This window comes from Hemiscyllium ocellatum, chromosome 9, assembly GCF_020745735.1.
Source record: "Hemiscyllium ocellatum isolate sHemOce1 chromosome 9, sHemOce1.pat.X.cur, whole genome shotgun sequence".
Classification (NCBI taxonomy): Eukaryota; Metazoa; Chordata; class Chondrichthyes; order Orectolobiformes; family Hemiscylliidae; genus Hemiscyllium; species Hemiscyllium ocellatum.
In genome coordinates, this window is record NC_083409.1 from 31,010,766 (window position 1) to 31,029,946 (window position 19,181).

General features: G+C 44.0%; 1 protein-coding gene across 1 annotated transcript in view; it reads left to right on the forward strand.

Annotated features, from left to right (window-relative positions):
• LOC132818488 (pappalysin-2-like) overlaps positions 1–19,181 on the forward strand; it is a 487,615-nt gene that overhangs the window by 370,407 nt on the left and 98,027 nt on the right. The window contains exons 17-18 of the mRNA XM_060829547.1: positions 392–560; positions 10,935–11,067. Coding sequence (XP_060685530.1) covers positions 392–560; positions 10,935–11,067 — 302 coding nt within the window. The remainder of the gene's footprint in view (positions 1–391; positions 561–10,934; positions 11,068–19,181) is intronic.

Genomic DNA, 19,181 nt, shown 5'->3' on the forward strand with positions numbered 1-19,181 from the left:
TAAGTAATAATGAACAAGTTCCTTCGGGGCTACAGAGTGAGTGACAGTGAACCGTTCCACTGGGTTACAGTGTGAGAGTGACAGTGAACCGTTCCACTGGGTTACAGTGTGAGAGTGACAGTGAACCGTTCCACTGGGTTACAGTGTGTGAGTGACAGTGAACCGTTCCACTGGGTTACAGTGTGTGAGTGACAGTGAACCGTTCCACTGGGTTACAGTGTGTGAGTGACAGTGAAGAAGTCTATTGGGCAGAATATCTCAAACATTAACAAGCAATTCTGTAGTATATAAATTCTAATTAAGTCATTTGGAGTGATCATTGGTTTTACAAAGTGTATGAGTTACTTCTCTCTCCATTTCTGTTGGCCTTACAGTTTGTTTGTGTTCACAGAAAGTTGTTGAAGCTGCAGTGTTTGGAAGGTGGACATTGGGAGGAAGGTGGCTGTGACCCCGTGTTGTGCGATCCTCCTCCTCCAGTCTTTGAGGGAATGTACGACTGCACCAATGGTTTTGAATTTGACAGCATCTGCATTATTCACTGTTATGACCGCACTGAAAAGGTGAGAATGAGGAAGGTCACTGGACCCTATTCGGTGAAAGTAGGGACTGCAGATGCTGGAGGTCAGAGTCAAGGGCGTGATGCTGGGAAAACACAGCAGGTCAGGCAGCGTCTGAGGAGCAGGAGAATCAACGTTTCAGGCTTAAGCCCTTCATTAGAAATTCAACACAGCCTGACCTGTTGTGCTTTTCCAGCACCACACACTTGACACTGGGCCCTATTGTTGACTCTGCTCTCTCTTTCTTTCTTTCTTTTTCTCTCTCTCTCCACAGATTCTGTCAGACCTGCTGAGTTTCTCCAGCTGTTTCTGTTTTTGCTTCAGATTTCCAGGATCTGCAGTTCTTTGCTTGATTTCAATATTTATTTACCAATCCTTGAAAGACCACGTATGGATCATTTTACATTGATCGGCTGACAGCTGTCAGTTCTAAGGGAGCATCTCAATTTGGTAGCTAATGGTGGAAACTCCATTTGAATGCTAACGATTTCTTGATACGCACTTCCGATTATTTGCACATTGTTCCTGTGGGCACTTATAATGATGGCCTAGTTTCAAAGTGCAATCTCCAGTATTCTTGATAAAATGACGTAATTTATTTAAAAAAAAGGTTTTAAGCAAATCATGATTCCTCAAGTTGCATGAATTATAGAGGAAGAGAGGGAGCTCATATAATTGACATTGAATCGGGCTGTTAATGGCAACTGCTCGAATGGAAATAACAGCACAAGAGTTAGATCACATTTGGAAAGTATTTGCACTCAGTTACAAAATTCCCGCAAGTTAAATTTGTAATAAAATGGCAGTGCCAACTGCAGTAAAATACCAATTTTGTGATTATCGGGAATCAATCTAATTGACTTTAAGTCTGCTGCATTTCTTTTGCACCTTTTATGTCTGTGGATATCAGAAGGCACTTCACAGCCAATTAAGTCCTTTTGAATTGTAGTCAGTGTTGTAATTTAAGAGGCACACAGCAACTCTTTTAAGCACAGCTAGTTCCTACAAACAGCAACCCAGTAATGATCTGTGCTAATGATCCAAGTTGTGGAATCATTTGTTGGCCACTCAACATTGAAGGCTGAAGTGTGACTTCTGCTTGAGAACGCAAAGTAACAACCGCATAGTTTTGATTTGGTTTACTGTTCACACACTGGCCTCTGAACCAGGATTTAGTAGGGTCGGGCCAAATTGCAAGATGGTTAACAGTAAGGTTAAGGAGAAGTGTGGTGTGGGAGAGGTGGCGCTAGTCTCAGTACTGGTGAAAGTGGGCTCTGTGCCATTGGATAGCCTGCACAAGTACTCAGGTCAGTTTTCTCGCAAACTACTTAAGTAGCAAAGAAGATATGGCTTTAAGTTAAAAGAATGACGGTGATGGATCTAGTTTGCATAAATGTAGCCAATCAAGAAGTCAATCCAAGGCAGAGAGAAAAGTAGTAACATGGGGAATTGGAGACAAAGACTAGCGGGATGGTCAGAGAGATAAAGAGTCGAGGAATACATCCGCCATCAATGTTATAAAGGTAGCACATTGACAGAATGAGAAGCTCTGTATCTGAATGCACACAAGCTTCCTAACAAACTCAGCTGGTGTACTTAGAAGCAAATAGATATGATCCGGCAGCCACTATGGGGAAATGGTTGCAGGCGGACAAAGATTGGATCCAGAATACTGAGTCGGTATCAGACTTTCAGTAAGGTTAGGAAGTTCAATGGAGGTACCTCTCTTAGTCATGGATCATTAATTGATCAATTATTAGAGAATTGAAGGGGCGATTGGGACATTGAAGGGGCGATGCCAGAACACTCAGTACAATATATTCTGGAGGTTCAAAGGGAAGGTTCATTATCCAGGGTTGACTAAAGAAGTGAATGAATATTTCACACGTAAGGAAAAATCATATAATTTGGTGAAGATGTGTAGCACATCAAATGAATGGAAAAAATATAAAGAATAGCAGAGAATAATGCAGATGCTAATCAAGAGGAAGAAATTAGAATATGAGAAGGATTGAGCTGGGAATATGAAAATAGATAGCAGGAATTTCTGCAGATATTTAGAGAGGAAAAGGAGTGAGTAAAGTGAACTCTGGTCCTTTGCAGAAAGAGGGAAAAAAAGAGTTAATTATAGATAACAAGAAAAAGACAGAAGAAATGAACAAATATTTCGCTTTAACCTTCACTATTGAGAATACACACAAAAAAATCAGTAATAGCGATAAATCAAGAGGTTGGGGAAAGAGAGGAACTTGGTAAAATTAAAATCACTAGGGACATGATTCTGAGCAGACTGACGGATTGATAGATTTTATTTGAGGGCCTTGAACGAGGTTGCAGATGGGTTGGTGTTGACATTCCAAAATTCACTAGATTTATTCAGCCTGAACAGTAGCAGATAGAAATCTTTTATTCACCAAGGGAGGTTGGCAGACAGCGGGAAATTATAGGTCAGTTAGTTTGACTTCTATCGCGGGCAAGTTGTCAGAAATGTTTCTGGTCTAGTGCTAGAGCTTTTACTGTTGGTAGCAGCAACTAGACGGCAGGATCAAGCTGACCTACCAAGTAAATGGTCTTTTATTGTGCAGGAATAGATTGAGCTGACATCTCTTTGCTGGGATGGTTGGAAAGAAAGCTTTCTTGGCTTCCTCTGTCTGCAGCTTTCTCAACCTGTGGAGGTTACTGCCCCCTTTGTTGACCGGGAGAATGACTGAGTTTATCACTGTTCGCTCATTGTTTCCCATTTGCACTCTGTCCAAACAGTAACTCCCTCACACTGCCAAGCTCCTTCTGTATGCACGCTCAGCTTTTTCAGGCTGCACCAAATTTCTGGATCCCAGAATATCAACAAGACACTTTTGCTTTTCTTATTCATTCATGGGGTGTGGATGTCACTGGCTGGCCAGCATTTATTACCCATTCCTCGTTGCCTTTGGAAAGGCAATGGTGAGCTGCCTTCTTGAGCTGCTGCAGTCCACCTGCTGTGCATTGACCCACAATGTCCTGAGGGAGGGAATTCTTAGATTTCCACCCAGCGGCAGTAAAGGAAGGGCGATATATTTCCAAGTGAGGATGGTGAGTGATTCTGAGGGGAACGTGCAGGTGGTGGTGTTCCCTTGTGTTTGCTGTCCTTGTCTTTCCAGATGGAAGCGGTCCTAGGTTTGGAAGGTGCTGTCAAAGCAGCCTTGGTGAATTTCTGCAATGCATCATGGAGGTAGTACGCACTGAGCGTTGGTGGGAGAGGGAGTGAATATTTGTGGTTGCAGTGCCAATCAAGCTAGGCTGCTCTGTCCTGGGTGGTATTAAGCTTCTTGAGTCTTGCTAGAGAAGTGTCCATCCAGGCAAGTGGAGAGTGTTCCACCACACTCCGGACTTGAGCCTTGCAGATGATGGACAGGCGTTTGGGGAGTCAGGAGGTGAATTACTCACTGCAGTATTCCTAGCTTCTGGCCAGCACTTGCAGCTGTTCTGTTTGTGTGGTGAGTCCCTGGTCTATGGTAACCCCCAGGATATTGATTGTGGGGTATGGTGACGGTGACACCATTGAATGTCAAGGGGTGGTGGTTTGATTGTTTCTTATTGGAGATGATCATAGCCTGACATTTGTGTGACCTGAATGTTACTTATCATTTGTCAGCCCAACTGTAGATATTGTCCAGATCTTGGTGCATTTGAACATGACTGCTCAGATACTGAAGCAGTCCATGAATAGTGCTGAGTATTTTGCAATCTTCAGCATCCCCACTTCTGACCTTATGATGGAGGGAAGGTCATTGATGAAGCAGCTGAAGATGGTTTGTGCTGAGGACCCTTACTGTGGAAGTCCTGCAGAGATGTCCTGGAGCTGAGATGACTGACCTCCAACAACCACAACCATCTTCCTATGTGCTAGGTATGACTCCAGCCAGCGGAGAGTTTGCCTCCTGATACACATTGATTCCAGTTTTGCTAAGGGTCCTTGGTGCCGTACTTGGTTGAATTGACCTTGATGTCAAGGGCTGTCATTTTTACCTCCCCTCTGGAATTCAGCTCTTTTGTCCATGTTTGAACCAAGGCTGTAATGAGGTTAGGAGGTTTGTGGCCCTGGTAGAACCCAAACTGGGTTATTGCTGAGCTTGATAACACTGTTAATGACACTTGCCATCACTTTACAGATGATCAAGAGTAGATGGATGGGCTGGTAATTGGTCAGGTTGGATTTGTCCTGCTTTTTGTGTACAGAACATACCTGAGCAATTTTCCATCAATTATATCCTGGAACAGCTTGGCTCGGGGAGTGGCCAGTTTTGGAGCACAAGTCTCTACCACATTTACTGGAATGTTGTCAAGGCTGGTAGCTTTTGCAGTATCCAGTGTCTCCAAACTGTTTCTTGTACCACATGGAGTGGATTGAATTGGCCGAAGATTGATATCTATGCTGCTGGGGATCACTGGAGGAGGCTGAGGTGGATCATCCACTCGGCACTTCTGACTGAAGATTGCTGCGAAAGCTTCAGCCTTATCTTTTGCGCTGATGGGCTGGGCTCTTCCATCATTGAGGTTGGGGATATTTGCAGAGCCTCCTCCTCCGGTGAGTTGTTTAATCGTGCACCACCATCCATGACTGGATGTGACAGGACTACAGAGCTTCCATCGGATCCGCTGGTTGTGGGATTGCTTAGCTTTGTCAGTCACTTGCTGCTTGTACTGTTTGGCATGCAAATAATCCTGACTTCACCAGGTTGGCACCTCATCTTCAGCTATGCCTGCTGCTGCTCCTGGGATACCCTCCTGCACTCCGTTGAACAAGGGTTGATCCCCTGACTTGATGGTAATGGTTGAGTGGGGGATATGCCGGGCCATGAGGTTACGGATTGTGCCGGAGTAAAATTCTGCTGCTGTTGACGGCCCACAATGCCTCGTGGAGGCCCAGTTTGGAGTTGCTCGATCTGTTCAAAGTTTGTCCCATTTAGCACAGTGACAGTGCGGAGGGCATTCTCATTGTGAAGGCAGGACTTCATCTCCACAAGGACTGTGCAGTGGACACTCTTATTGATACTGTCACGGGCAGATGCATCTCCAGCTGGCAGATTGGAAGGATAATGTCAGGTATGTTTTTTCCTCTTGTTGACTCCCTCACCACGTGATGCAGACCCATTCGAGCACCTTTAGGACCTGACCAGCTTGATCTGTAATACTGTTGCTGAGCCACTGTTGGTGATGGACATTGGAAGCCCCCACAAAGAATACACTTTGCACCCTTTCCATCCTCCGTGCTGCCTCCAAGTGTTGTTCAGTATGGAGGAGTACCGAATCATCAGCTGAGAGATGACCATATGTGATAATCAGCAGGAGATTTCTCTGCCCATGTTTAATCTAAAGCCATAACACTTCATGGGGTTTAGCTTCAATGTTGAGAATGCTCAGGGCAACTTCCTCTCAACTGTATGTCACTGTGCCATCACCTTTGCTGGGTCTGTCCTGCCCATGAGACAGGACATATCCTGGGATGGTGATGGTGGTGTCTAGGACATAGTCATACTCAGAGTCATAACTTACAGACAATGCCAGACTATTCTTTGACTAGTCTGTGAGACAGCTCTTCCAATGTTGGTATTGGCCCCCCAGATGATAGTAAAGAGGACATTGTAGGGTCAACAGAGTTGTTTCTGCCATTGTCTTTTCTGGTGCCGAGGTTGATGCCAGGTAATCCATCTGGTTTCATTTCTTTGTTGAGATCTCCTGGCAATTGGTACAACTGAGTGGCTTGCTAGGCTATTTATGCAAGTCAGCCACATTTGTTTGTGGAGTCATGCGTAAGCCAGACCAGGTGAGGATGGCAGATTCCCCTGAAGGACATTAGTTGAGCCAGACGGGTTTGTTCAACAATAGACAATGGCTTTATTGTCATCATAACCTTCTTAATTCGAGACACATGTTTTTTAAATTCAAGTTTCACCTTCTGCCTTGGCAGGGTTCAAATCCAAGTCCCCAGAACATTAGCTGAGTTTCTGGATTAATGGTCTAGTGATAATCCATCAGGCCATCACCTCTCCATTTGTGTTCTTGCCCTCAAATTCAAAGCCCTCTTCATCTCACCATCCCTGACTTTACCCTCTACTCTCAAGCTCTGCATCAAATTTGCATCCTCCAGTTCTGTGGACAATAACGAAGTTCTCCTTCTCCACTCTAGCATCAGGGGCCATTCCTTCACCCATTATATCCTCCCTTGCATATCCCTCTCTGTTGTACTTTTCTTGCTTAAATCCCATCTACCCATCATCCCTGTGCTTGTCTTGACTCCTGGTCTGCAATGTCACTGACTTTTACAGTTGTCATCCTTATTTTCAAATCACTCTTCTGATCTGTCTCCCCTCATCTTTGTAAGTTCCTGAAGCCCCATAACCTCCAAGATCTCCCTGCGACCCTGATTTGGGTTTCCAACACATTCATGATTCCTATCCTTCCACTAGTGACAGCCATGCCTTCAGGTTCCCAGCTCTAAAGCTCTTCAATCTGTCTCTAAATCCCCACATCTCTCCCTTTCCCTCCAGAAAACTCCTTAAAACTTAGCTCACTGATCAGGGTTTGGTCAGCGGTCCAAATGCGTCGCTTTGGTGTTGGTTTTGTCTGATAATGTTCCTGTAATGCGATGTTTTTCGCTTCTTTGGTGCCACCGTTGTTGTGCCACCTGGTGTTGTGATTTTTATCGTTGTTGTAATTATTGTTATGAAGCACACTGTCAAGTTTGATTTTCACCAGACATTTATCAGTGGTCTGAAAGGCACACTGTTTCTGGATGCATTGAGTTCTAAATGATAAAACTGGTGACCAAAACTATAACTCACTTTGAGCACTCAGAACATGCTGTCGAGATAAAATTCAGCATGTAGGCAGTTTTCAGTAGGTTGGTGGAGACTGTGTGTATGTGTGGTTTTACCTTTCTTTCTTGTGTTTAAAAATACACTGTTGGAAGACCGTTGCAAAGGAACATCGTGTACTCATAATGCTCAGGGCAAGATACTTTTCCTGTGTTCATAGAATTGAAACTATTGAATTTCATTTTGGATATAGCAATTGCCATTTCGACACTTGATCGCAGACAGGGCCCCCACAGAATGAGCCAGTTGATTAGGCGGTGCAGGACAACTCAGTGGCTGTAGCTTGATCCTAAAGGGTCTCAAGTAAGATACCCCTTGTCCCAGGTTAGGCCAAAGTCTCTCTCCATGCTAAGGACCATCATTTGATTTGATTTATTTATTGCCATGTGTATCTTGTTAGAAAATACAGTGAGAAGTGTTGCATAGTGTCACCACTCTCTGGCGCTCTCTTAAACAGAAAAAAGTAGCCCAAAGCATAGAAAATAAAGACAGAAAAATGAAGGAGTAAAGAAAAAGTCTCCAGTCCTTCTTGTTAGATGCTCCGCTGTGGACCATGGGCCCGGTGGCTAGGCCTGAGTCCCTTTCATTGCACAATCGCCCTGGAATGGAAGTCACCACTCCTTGGCATCATCTTGCCCTTACTACTGAGTCCTCGATGGGCTTTGCCAATACAGATGTCACTGGGTACCACACCAGCACAAACTCTCCTCCACTGCTGCCATGAGTCTGCTTCAGGCCCACCTTGCCGCTGCTGATGCCGTCTGGCCTTGTACTGGGCCCAAACTCGCCTCTGCCACCATCTCCATGAATCTACACCGGACGCAGATGTCGCCAGGAACCCGTTTCCAATATTTTGTTTCAGTTCACTTGTGCCTGTCGCTTGTCTGCACGTGCGAATTGTCCACCTGCAATCATATATTTTTAGCCCCAGCTTGAAGATGGGATTACCATCTTGGATTTACCCTGTGAAGGCCGTGTTCTGAGCTGTTCTTTACTGCAGCTGTAGGACAGTGCTTCCCAAACCTTTTCCAAATGTGACCCCCTTTTCTGGGCTTGAACACTGCTGTGATCCCCTCGGTGAGTAGCGGGGACCTGAGTGGAAAGGAGGAGGAGAAGATCTATTAGAGTAGTGAAGGACTGCTGTTAGAGAGGGGGAGGATAGTGGTCATTGCTGCCTTGGAGCTTATGATGCCAAAGTTTCACCTCGTCACTCCTGTTAGGGTCCTGGCCCCATTTGGGGAAGCTGTGTTGTGTAGGGTCTGATGCTTCACTCTCTTCGGTGAGCTCTGGCTCATCATGGTTTGGAGGTATCGGTGCTGGGTTTTGGCCTAGTGAGTCCAACATCCGACCCCCCCTGTGACTACAGACATCTCCCAGAATAGATATTGCAAAGCCAGGTGAGAGCGAACCAGCTTTCTCTTCTGCCAGCTGCACTGGATGTGAGGCTTCCAGTTCTTGGGCCAGGTCTCGTTGTCAAATGAAGAATGTGGAGGATGATTTGGAGAGAGCAGGCAGAGCGCGAATGACACGAGTTATGTTTGTGATTTTAAAGGCACCAGGATACATTAACGTGAGATTTCTAACATGTGCCCATCATATTGCAGTCTCTGTTTATTGTTACAGATGTAAAACATTCCTGAGTGATTGATAAAGAAACCCAGCCATTAGCAAGAGGCTTGAAATCGATCTGCGATAGGAGCCAACTTGCTGTGTGGTTTAGCTCAGCAATGGAAAAGTGGCCACCATGAACTGATTTGCCTTTTTGGGAGAAGTGACCTTTAAAGGGGTTGAAGTTTGAAGTTTATCTTTAAAAACCATGCCATGAAACATTGCACCAGCTTTTCCAATACCACAATGATAACCTGCTTCGGATAGCAGTGATTCAAGGGTCAATTTGCTACGTCACTGGTATCCAGTCGAGATCCGTAAGATCAGGCAGGTTTACCATATCAGTGTATTTGTTGGTGCAAGTGCCTTTTGTTTACCAAGAGCCTTCGTGATTCCAGTCCTGATGGACCTAACCCTGAACACATTGCAGACTGCCATGCCTTTAACGTAGATGCCTCAGAGGAACTGGTGCCAGTCTGCCATCTGAGCCATGCAGGCCATTTGTTGCACATAGGTTCTCCCTTCCCTCTGTAGCATGCATCCTCTAGAGTCTAGCCACTGGCCTCCTGGACTTGCAGTCTCAAGAAGGGGTGCAATGGAGCATAATAAAGGTGTCTTCTTCAAGAGATGTGTTAAACATTGTCCAGTTTAATGGCTGTAAATGTGCACTGCAGTTGCAAAGACGTGCAAATACAAAACAGTCTGTGCAGTCAGAGTTCAACCAAAGGACTTCAAGTTATTCTTGCCTCTTCAAATGATATATTACAGCAGTTAAAGTAAATATTATGAAGACTCCCTTCATATTACCTGTCTGTTGGAGGTGGGGGAGCTGTCGGGATTGGTAAATGTGTGTGTTTTTTTTATAAATAGACCTTACAGGCTATGAGGGAGTATTATCGCACTCATGAAACAGATATTCATTTTTGGTCATGTTATGTTCAGGCCAGCAAAGCTTTTTGTTTTCCCTAGTGGCTCATGTTCCAGTGGCCATGCCATCAGCTCAGTTGCTGGATAAAGGGTGGTTGGATTGAAAGTGAAACAAGTTTGGCAGAGGGAAGGGCGTCTCGATTCTGATCTTAAAGATCCCGAATTTGTAGCAGGTGCAGTTTCAAAGTTTTTACCGAGAGTGTGAAATGGAAGGACCGCAGGAAAACAACTGGGGCTCTGTCTTGTGGTTGGGGAAATGTACGACTCTGGGACTGTGCAGGGAACCTTACGCTGGACTGAACCAATTCTGTGACTGACTTTCAAATCCCGATAGTAGATGAAAGGTGGCATTTCCTATGAACTGAACCTGACCTTGGAATAAAACCCGAAAGAACTGTGGATGCTGTAAATCAGAAACAAAAATGGAAATGGCTGGGCAAACTCAGCAAGTCTGACAGCATCTGTGGAGAGAAAGCAGAGTCAATGTTTCAGGTTGAGTGACCCTTCCTCAGAACTTGGATTGATTGATTGAATAGGGGCGCCTAATTGTGTATTTTGGCAGTTCGGAGAAACAGTGTATTGGATAGCTTACCTGCAATGTTTGGTTATAACCTGGGCATACTTAATCTTAAAAAAACCCCTAAATTCCATCGTATAAAGCTGCCATTCTGTTTCAGGAGAACATAAAATGTACTGAACTACCCACAGCTGTCAAAGTGGACAGCCTTGTTTTGGAAGCTGACCTGACTCCCGTTCCACCACATGGTTTTGTTTTGCCTTTGCTACAGTAGACCTGGTAGACCTACAGTGAAGCTTTTACAGGGCATCTTACCATCAGAATAAGACCCCAGAGTGTCTTCCATTTGGCCCGTTCATTAAGTCACAAGTACATCACCGAAAGTATGATGAATGTGTTTTTCTCCCCCCTAGTTTAAATCGGTCAGCGTGTCGATTATTGCTGTCTAATGTGTTTGCATTTCTGTAGGAACCCATCCGTTGCACTAAAGACGGCACGTGGACTGAAGACTTTACACTCTGTGAGCAGGTGCATGGAGACTGCCTACCACCTCCTGAGCTGAACTTGGTAGAATATATATGCGCGGACGGCCATGCAATAGGTACTGAAAGATACATAAATAGTGTCTATAAATCTTTTACATTGACGTGGGGCCAGTCAGTCTTGCAGATGTACAAAGATATTTAAGCATAAAGTGTTCACGAAAAACTTTGAATTCCCTTCCAAATGTCACATTTGGAAAGGAATTGTGATGAAGCCGAGTTCCAGGGAATGTGTTGCCATCAAGCAGTCAGCCTGCAGCAATGTAAATGGAAGGCTAATGCAATTGAAAATCCTGCTCATATTCTGGAGGTAAGTGCTGGCGCTGTGCCTTAGGAAAGAATACCCTTCATTACACATTGTGTCAGTGTTTCCGTTGGGAAGTGGCCATGACATCCATAGCCAAGGCAGATGGGATAGTCATTGATCTTGGTCTCAAGCATGTGGAGAGAGAGAGAGAGAGAGGCTGGAGCACAGACACTGAAAATTCCTGCGAGTGGATTGTGAGTATTGGCATTGCTGCGTGTGGAAGAGCCTTGAGCTGTCTTTCACAGGACAACATCTCTCACTGCTGGCCATGTGTCTGGTGCCTTTCTCATCCCTCTTCACTAATTGAGAGGCTCCCAAGTCAGGAATAAAGATAAGGTGGGAGGTCATGACAGGCTGCGGACCAAACTCGGTCCTTTTACCAGTCTCCCTGAAGAAACGTGGGTAAACTGAGTGAAAAGATAAGACTGCAGTATTTTGCATGTTGGCATTCAAGCAGGAAAACATGTATAAAACAGCTCCGGTGCAAGTGCTAATTTCTCCAGTGAAAAAGCCTCAAGGCAATAGAAAATGGGAGTTTGCATGCCAGTTATTTAAGTCACAGTTTGCCCATTACTGAAGTGCTGGGTAGAGAGTAGACTGTGTGCCAATCTGAAAGAGCTGAGTGAGTTAATTTGTTTCGTGGCTCATGTTTATGTTTGTCCCCACTGAAATTTCTGTGATGATCATGGGGCAGTGCAGATGGGCCTGCGATATTCCAGGCTGTACCATCTTGCCAATGTAGGTTGCAAGTGTCCTACCCAAGACTTACCCATGAAGCAGTTCTTCATTTGATTATTGAGATAGTGGCAGAGGCCTGCACTTTGAGTCTGTGACCTGCTCACGGAAGCTGACAGAGAAAGGGTAACAGCCAGACAATGGGAAATGTCCACCTGGATGTGCTACTATCTCAGGAATAGGAATACTTGCTCCATCGCTGGGGCAGTGAACGGTGTTGGGGACGGATGGTGTTGGTGAAGTGAGTGGCGGAGATAAGGTGATTAGGAGAGAGGTGTCGCCAGTGGCTACTTTGTTATTGTCCATTTCACAAAATCACATGAAACAAAACTTACCTGCTATTCGACCCTGTACTACAATTAAACCTCGCAAATGTATTAATGGCTTCTTCTGTCTCATTTGGAAAGTAGAATTGTTAAGCATTCGCAGTTCTTTTAAGGGCTCAGCAGATAAAGCCATTAGCTTGCAGAATCCCTGAGCTTGATGATGTATTTGTTGATTTTGGTCAGGATATAGGTAGAAGGCTGTATGTTTGGAATTTAGTTTCTGGACAGAATTATCAATAGGGGTTGGTGAGAATGATCCATTAACTGAAGTGTAGGCATCAACTGATGGGCTTAGGACCCAGAATTGACTGGGATCTGATTGACCGGCAGTTTCCACGGACACAGGTCGCCAGTGTTAAGAGCTGGGATAGGCTGAGAAAATTGGCCTCATTCACTAATCAGCTCTTAATAAGCTGACTATCAAGTGAGTTTAACGCATTGATGGGGGAAGCATGTTGTTTTATAACCTAATGTACTCACCCCAACACTTTTCTTATAAATAAAGGGAAAATTGTACCCTATTTATCTTTTTGTTCTGTAGATGAGGCTTATGCACATCAGCTAACTCTCTAACAATTATATCACCAACAGAGTCTGGCCAAAATCACATTTATCTTTATTAAGATTCCGATGGATTCTTAAAGTAACTTGAAGTACATTCCTAAGTTGTGTCATCATATTTCTTCTTGGAGGAACCCCAAACTGTTCTGTCATCCATCTATGTGTCACCACTTTCATTGTGCTCATAGATCATATGAATGTTTTTCTGATTTACTTCCTGGACTGAATCAATACCAAAGGATAAAGACCTGAAGCTCCTACACGGGTGTGCTGTCTGACTTCAATCATATTTAGTTGCCAGAAACCTGAGAAAGCATCTAGCTTTCTAAGATATTTTGCATTATTGAATTGTGTTAGAAGATACCTCCGACTGTGAAACTTGGGTGGGATTTTCATCTTCGATGAAAGCGCTTGGTAGGGTAAATGATCAGGTCAGTTGACACCGGCCAAATATCCCCCCTCTTCCCAACACCTGAATTCATATCCATACAGTACCTTGCCAGCTCGCCATCATCATAGACCCTCAAATGCTAGCCTCTGGCAGGGCAGGATATCGCTGTCCTGATTGGCTGAGAAGTTCACTAGGGCACCTCTTGAGTACCAGCTTCGTACTTGATCTGGTGGGATTTCGTATTGGTGGAGATGTGGGTGTTATCTCAATATCAATGCCACCCACTCCACACTTGGACCATTGGACAATGCATATACATCACAAATAACCCCATTTCAAAGTCCAAAGTGAAGTCCTTATGTCTGAGCAAGCAGCGATTTGTTAAGTCAACCACCACCTATGCGTTTGACCAATTTCTTTAGTTCTTTTACTTTTAGGTGGCCATCAAGTCGTAGAGGACATGTGAGGCCATTTGGCCCCATTGTGGCTATGCTAGCTTTTTGAAAGGGCTATTTGACTTCCTTACTCTTCCTAGTAACCTTGCAGATTTTTCCCCATCAAGTATTTTTCCAATTCCCATGTGGAAAGTTACTATTCAATTTGTTTCCACTAACCTTTCAATGACATTAGAGTGTGGTAAATGTTTGGAATGTCCTCTCCAAAATTACAACTGATAGTAGTAATTATTTACTGAAAATCTGAGATCCATAGATTTTTGTTAATTAAGGATATCCCTTAAATCTGTCAACTTTTACAGACTCTCTTGCCACTGAAAACAGTTTATTGCTATTTAATCAGTGAACATTAGTGGACACTTCCATCAAAGTTCCTCTAGACTTGCTCTTCAAGAAGGAGGACAGTTTTAACTCCTCCAGTCAATGCATGCCACTCAAATTCCTGGTCGGGATCCAGCAAATCTCCTTCACCAAGACAGAAGGTCAAAGTCTCTTAGATTCAATATCCCCAGCTCCTTGACCCCAAATAATGGTTGCTAAAGGTTTAGCCCAACCTTTTTGATTGCATAATCTGTGCCTCTGATTGGAAACCTGAGGACTCTGAACACATTTTTTACAGGAGTACACATCAATTAGTCTTGCCACATTCAACGATATGGTAGGTGAATGTCAGCCCCCTCCACCCCCTTGTTTCTGCAATCTCTTTCAAATTGCAGCATTTTGTTTGGTTTGCTTCATGCTGAGACTCTGATCCAAAGTCTATCACTTCACACTTCTGTGCATTCAGTTTTATTTGCCATGTGTCTGCTTTTACTATTCATTTATTTTCTTTTTTTAAAAAATGGGTTGTTGTTTTCCTAACGGTGCGGATGTCACTCTTGCACATGGATCGTGTTCTGGCCTAATTTGTTTATCGATCTTGATCTGGAAATTTGCTGGCAGGCTGCTCGATCCTTACTGAGGTAGGAGTTAGCTGACATGCTCCTGGATGTGGACTTGCATCTGGTGAGCTGCACACTGTGTGCAAGCCATAAACTCCTGTGCAGTATTCACACAACAGGTCATTACCACTGTGTGGTTTGTAATGAGTGCCATAACATTCTGGGACTTCACTGTTTAATGCATTCAAGTAAAAAAGTCAGCTTTTAACCCTGTTACTTTAAGCAAGCTAACAACTGCAATAAACCACAGAGAAAGTTAAACACACAAACTACCTCAACCAACTTATTTAAAACAGACTTTGAGTAAGATTATATCCATAATCCTCTAAAAGTCCACATTCTTATTTTATTTGGTGTGGTAAGTAGCAGATGTTTTGAAAAGGGCTTGTGTTGATCTTTATCATTCCTAAGTATTATTGTTTTTAGTGTGCCTCCCAGTCTCCTTGTACAATATATTTTTCTTGCATGCCATTTCCTGGCTGAAGGGTTGAATAGATGGTCTTTAGTGCCGGTCACTGAGAGGTAATGTTCATACTTAAAATGAGCGGAAGTGCCAGTGACTTCATCATTATTCATTTTATAGGCATTAATCCGAGAAGCATAGAAGGTAGAGGTGTGGTTGTTTGGCCCATAGTGCTTGTGCTAGCCCTTCGAAAGAGCTGTCCAGTAATCTCAGGACCCTGCTATTGCACACTCATTTCTCATTTGCTGTTGTTCCTCCAATTCCTTTGCATTCTGTTAATGATTCAGATTCCATCGTATATTCAGGCAGTGTGTTCCAGATTACATAGAGTCATGGAAACAGACCCTTCGGTCCAACCTGTCCATGCCGACCAGATATCCCAACCCAATCTAATCCCACCTGCCAGCACCTGGCCCATATCCCTCCAAACCCTTCCTATTCATATACCCATCCTAATGCCTCTTAAATGCTGCAATTGTACCAGCCTCCTCCACATCCTTTAGCAGCTCATTCCATACACGTACCACCCTCTGTGTGAAAAAGTTGCCCCTGAGGTCTCTTTTATATCTTTCCCCTCTCACCCTAAACTTATGCCCTCTAGTTCTGGACTCACCGACACCAGGGAAAAGACTTTGTCTATTTATCCTATCTATGCCCCTCATAATTTTGTAAACCTCTATAAGGTCACCCCTCAGCCTCTGATGCTCCAGGGAAAAAAAAACAGCCTGTTCAAGCGATGTTTTCAGTTTAACTTGAAGCTGTCTTTTGGACACCTACCAATCGAACCTAACCCATTCATGGGAGAAGAGTTTCTTCCTAATCGAGCTGAAAATGTGTTGCTGGAAAAGCGCAGCAGGTCAGGCAGCATCCAAAGAGCAGGAGAATCAACATTTCAGGCATGAGCCCTTCTTCAGGAATCCTGAAGAAGGGCTTATGCCCGAAACATCGATTCTCCTGCTCTTTGGATGCTGCCTGACCTGCTGCGCTTTTCCAGCAACACATTTTCAGCTCTGATCTCAAGCATCTGCAGTCCTCACTTTCTCCTCGAAGATTTCTTCCTAATCGACTCTGTCAAAACCCTCATAATATCGAATACCTCTAATGCATTTCTCTTTTCACCTGCTTTGCTGCAAGTTTTTGGTCTTTCTGAATCACTAAAGGCCTTTGGAAAGTTTCATCTCCATTAGTACAACCTTACTGTGCAGTACAAGGACTTGGAAGGGTTCAAAAAAGATTTGCAAACGTGTTGCCAGAGATGGAGGCTTTGAGCTATATATAGGGAGAGGCTGAATAGGCTGGGGCTGTTTTCCCTGGAGTGTCAGAGGCTGAGGGGTGACCTTTTAGAGGTTTATAAAATCATGAAGGGAATGGATAAGGTGAATAGTTAAGGTATTTTCCTTGGGATGGGGGAGTCCAAATCTAGAGGGCATGGGTTTAAGTTGAGTGGGGAAAGATATAAAAGAGACCTAAGGGGCATTTTTTTCACACAGAAGGTGGTGCATGTATGGAATGAGCAGCCAGAGGAAGTGGTGGAGGTTGGCACAATTACAACATTTAAAAGGCATCTGGATGGAAATATGAATAGGAAGGTTCTCGGAAAAGGGGCAAATGCTGGGAAAATGAGACTCAGTTAATTTAGGATTTCTGGTTGGCATGGACGGGTTGGACTGAAGGGTCCATTTCTGGGCTGCACATCTCTATGACAAGAGACCAAAATTTGATCTCCTCCTGAATTTGAGGAGAAATGAGACGTCTTTCTGCATGTCATGCTGAAATTGAATCTTTTTTTGTTCTGCTAATGGAATGAAATTGTCAGTAGCAAGGTGGATACAAGATTAGTTGAGTAATTAAAAATGAGAGAGTAGTGGTCAATAGGCATTTTTCAGGCTGGAGGGTGGTTTCTAGTGGAGTTCCCCAGGGGTCCGGATTGGGACTTTTGCTTTTCCTGAGATGTATAAATCATCTAGATCAGGTCATTTCAAATTTTGTGGAAAGTGCAAAACTTTGGAAACTGAAGAGGATACTGCAGAACTTCAAAAGGATACAGACAAGTTGATGGAGTAGGCAGTGAGGTGGTAGAGGGAGTTCAATGCAGGGAAGCATGAGCTGATGCTTTAGTCCAAAGAAGAGACCGTACATAACGAAGGCTAATATTCTAAAGAGTATGCAGGAACAAAGACACCTGGGTGTTACATGCATATATGTCAGTAAGGGTGGCAAGACAGGTACTGAAAGCTGTTAATAAAGCATAAAGTAATCTAGGCTTCTTTAATAGGGGCTCAGAGTAGGAAGGTTATAGAAAATCTGCACAGAACACTGGTTAGACTTCAACTGGAGTTTTGTTCAGGTTCCACACTTTAGACGGAAATGAGCGCATCGGAGAGAATTCAGAAGATATTTATCAGAATAGTGTCAAGGATTAAAAATTTCAGCCATGAAATTAGACTGGAGACATTGAGAGAGCTCAGAGGAGATCTGATGGAGATTTTCAAATTTTTGAGAAGCTTGGGTAAAGTAAGCAGGGAGAAACTGGTCCTGCTTGTAGGAGGATGGAGAATGTGAGGGCACAGGTGTAAAGTATTTTGCGAATACGAAATGAGCATTAACGTTGTGAGTAGTTGGGCTCTGTAGTGCACTGCCTAGATAAGTATTGAAAGTAGCTTCAGTTGGGGAATCCAAGAGGACATGAGATGGTTAGTTAAATAACATGCAGGGTTACAGAAAAAAGGCAGGAGCTGAAATGTTCAGAGATTCAGTCCGAATACAGTGGGCGAAATGGTCTTCTTCAGTACTCTTAATAATTCTGTCATTATTTTTCCTCTCTCGAGGGAGCCTCGTTTCTTTAATCCACTGTAAGTTCAGTTTGCATTACTCCTGCACTTAAATCCCATAAAACCCCTTTCCTACGCAGTGAACAGTCGTGACTTGTTCCCAGTTAGACGGCTGTGCAGAGCCGGTATGTCTCAGGCTTGTCTGCAGGGCTGTGCTGAATTTGTTTCACTGTGGCCGGGCGGAAATGAGCCTGCAGCCTCGCTAGACGGGAGAAGGAAAATACCAGTCTGGATTCCTGCTCTCAGTCAGTATCCAGTGACCTACTTTGTATATGTGGGCTATGAGAGTGTCACATCCTCTGACTTGACTCTGTTAGCATTGACACCAGCAAAAGGCAATGTATGCTAAGTCACACCCATTGCCTTCATCAGCAGCAACTTGCACTTCTATACCACCTTTTAATACAGTAAAATATCACAGGAATGTTATCGAAAAGAGTGCGGCACAAAGCCACATAAGTAACACTCGCGCACAGATAGTCGAAAGCTCTGGTCGAAGAGGTTTGGAAAGGGGTGACATGACGGAGAGCTCCTCAGAGGGAACTTGAACACTTCAGTCAGCTGAAGAAAGCGTACATCAAGAAAAATTGTGGATGTGCTGGAGGCCCAAGTTGGAATCCGGAATGAGGGATAAGCAGAGAGCTAAGAAATAAACATTTTCTCGCAGACTCGCGGAGGTGTAAGCTGTGGCGTCCACACGCCTGAAGTGCCAGAAGTCAACTTTCTACAAATAAGTGCACTGACGGTTTTCTGTCGTCACATCCTCGTAGACAATTAGCTAGCTTGCCAAGAAATGTTCTACTTACAACATAATTTCTAGGAATTGGAGATAAGAATAGCTAATTTGCAAATCCTTGTAGCACAGCCCTATGTAAACATTAATTCAGCAAATCACTTGGAACGGGCACAAAACATTGCACAATGTAGTGCTTTACCCAAGTCGCGTTCTGACCTACCCGTTTGAGTATTCCTTGTGTGCCACATGTTAAAGGAGAAAATGCACGACCTCGCTCCAGAACCCTGGAATACAATAGAACAGCTCTTGCGCCGAAATATTTGCTCGAAGTGGGCAGCTCAGTACCAGGCATATTACGTTCAACGAAAAGCCTGATTAATTAATTTTGTCAGTAATAATGTCGTTCGAGGTTGAACAGGCTGGAGCT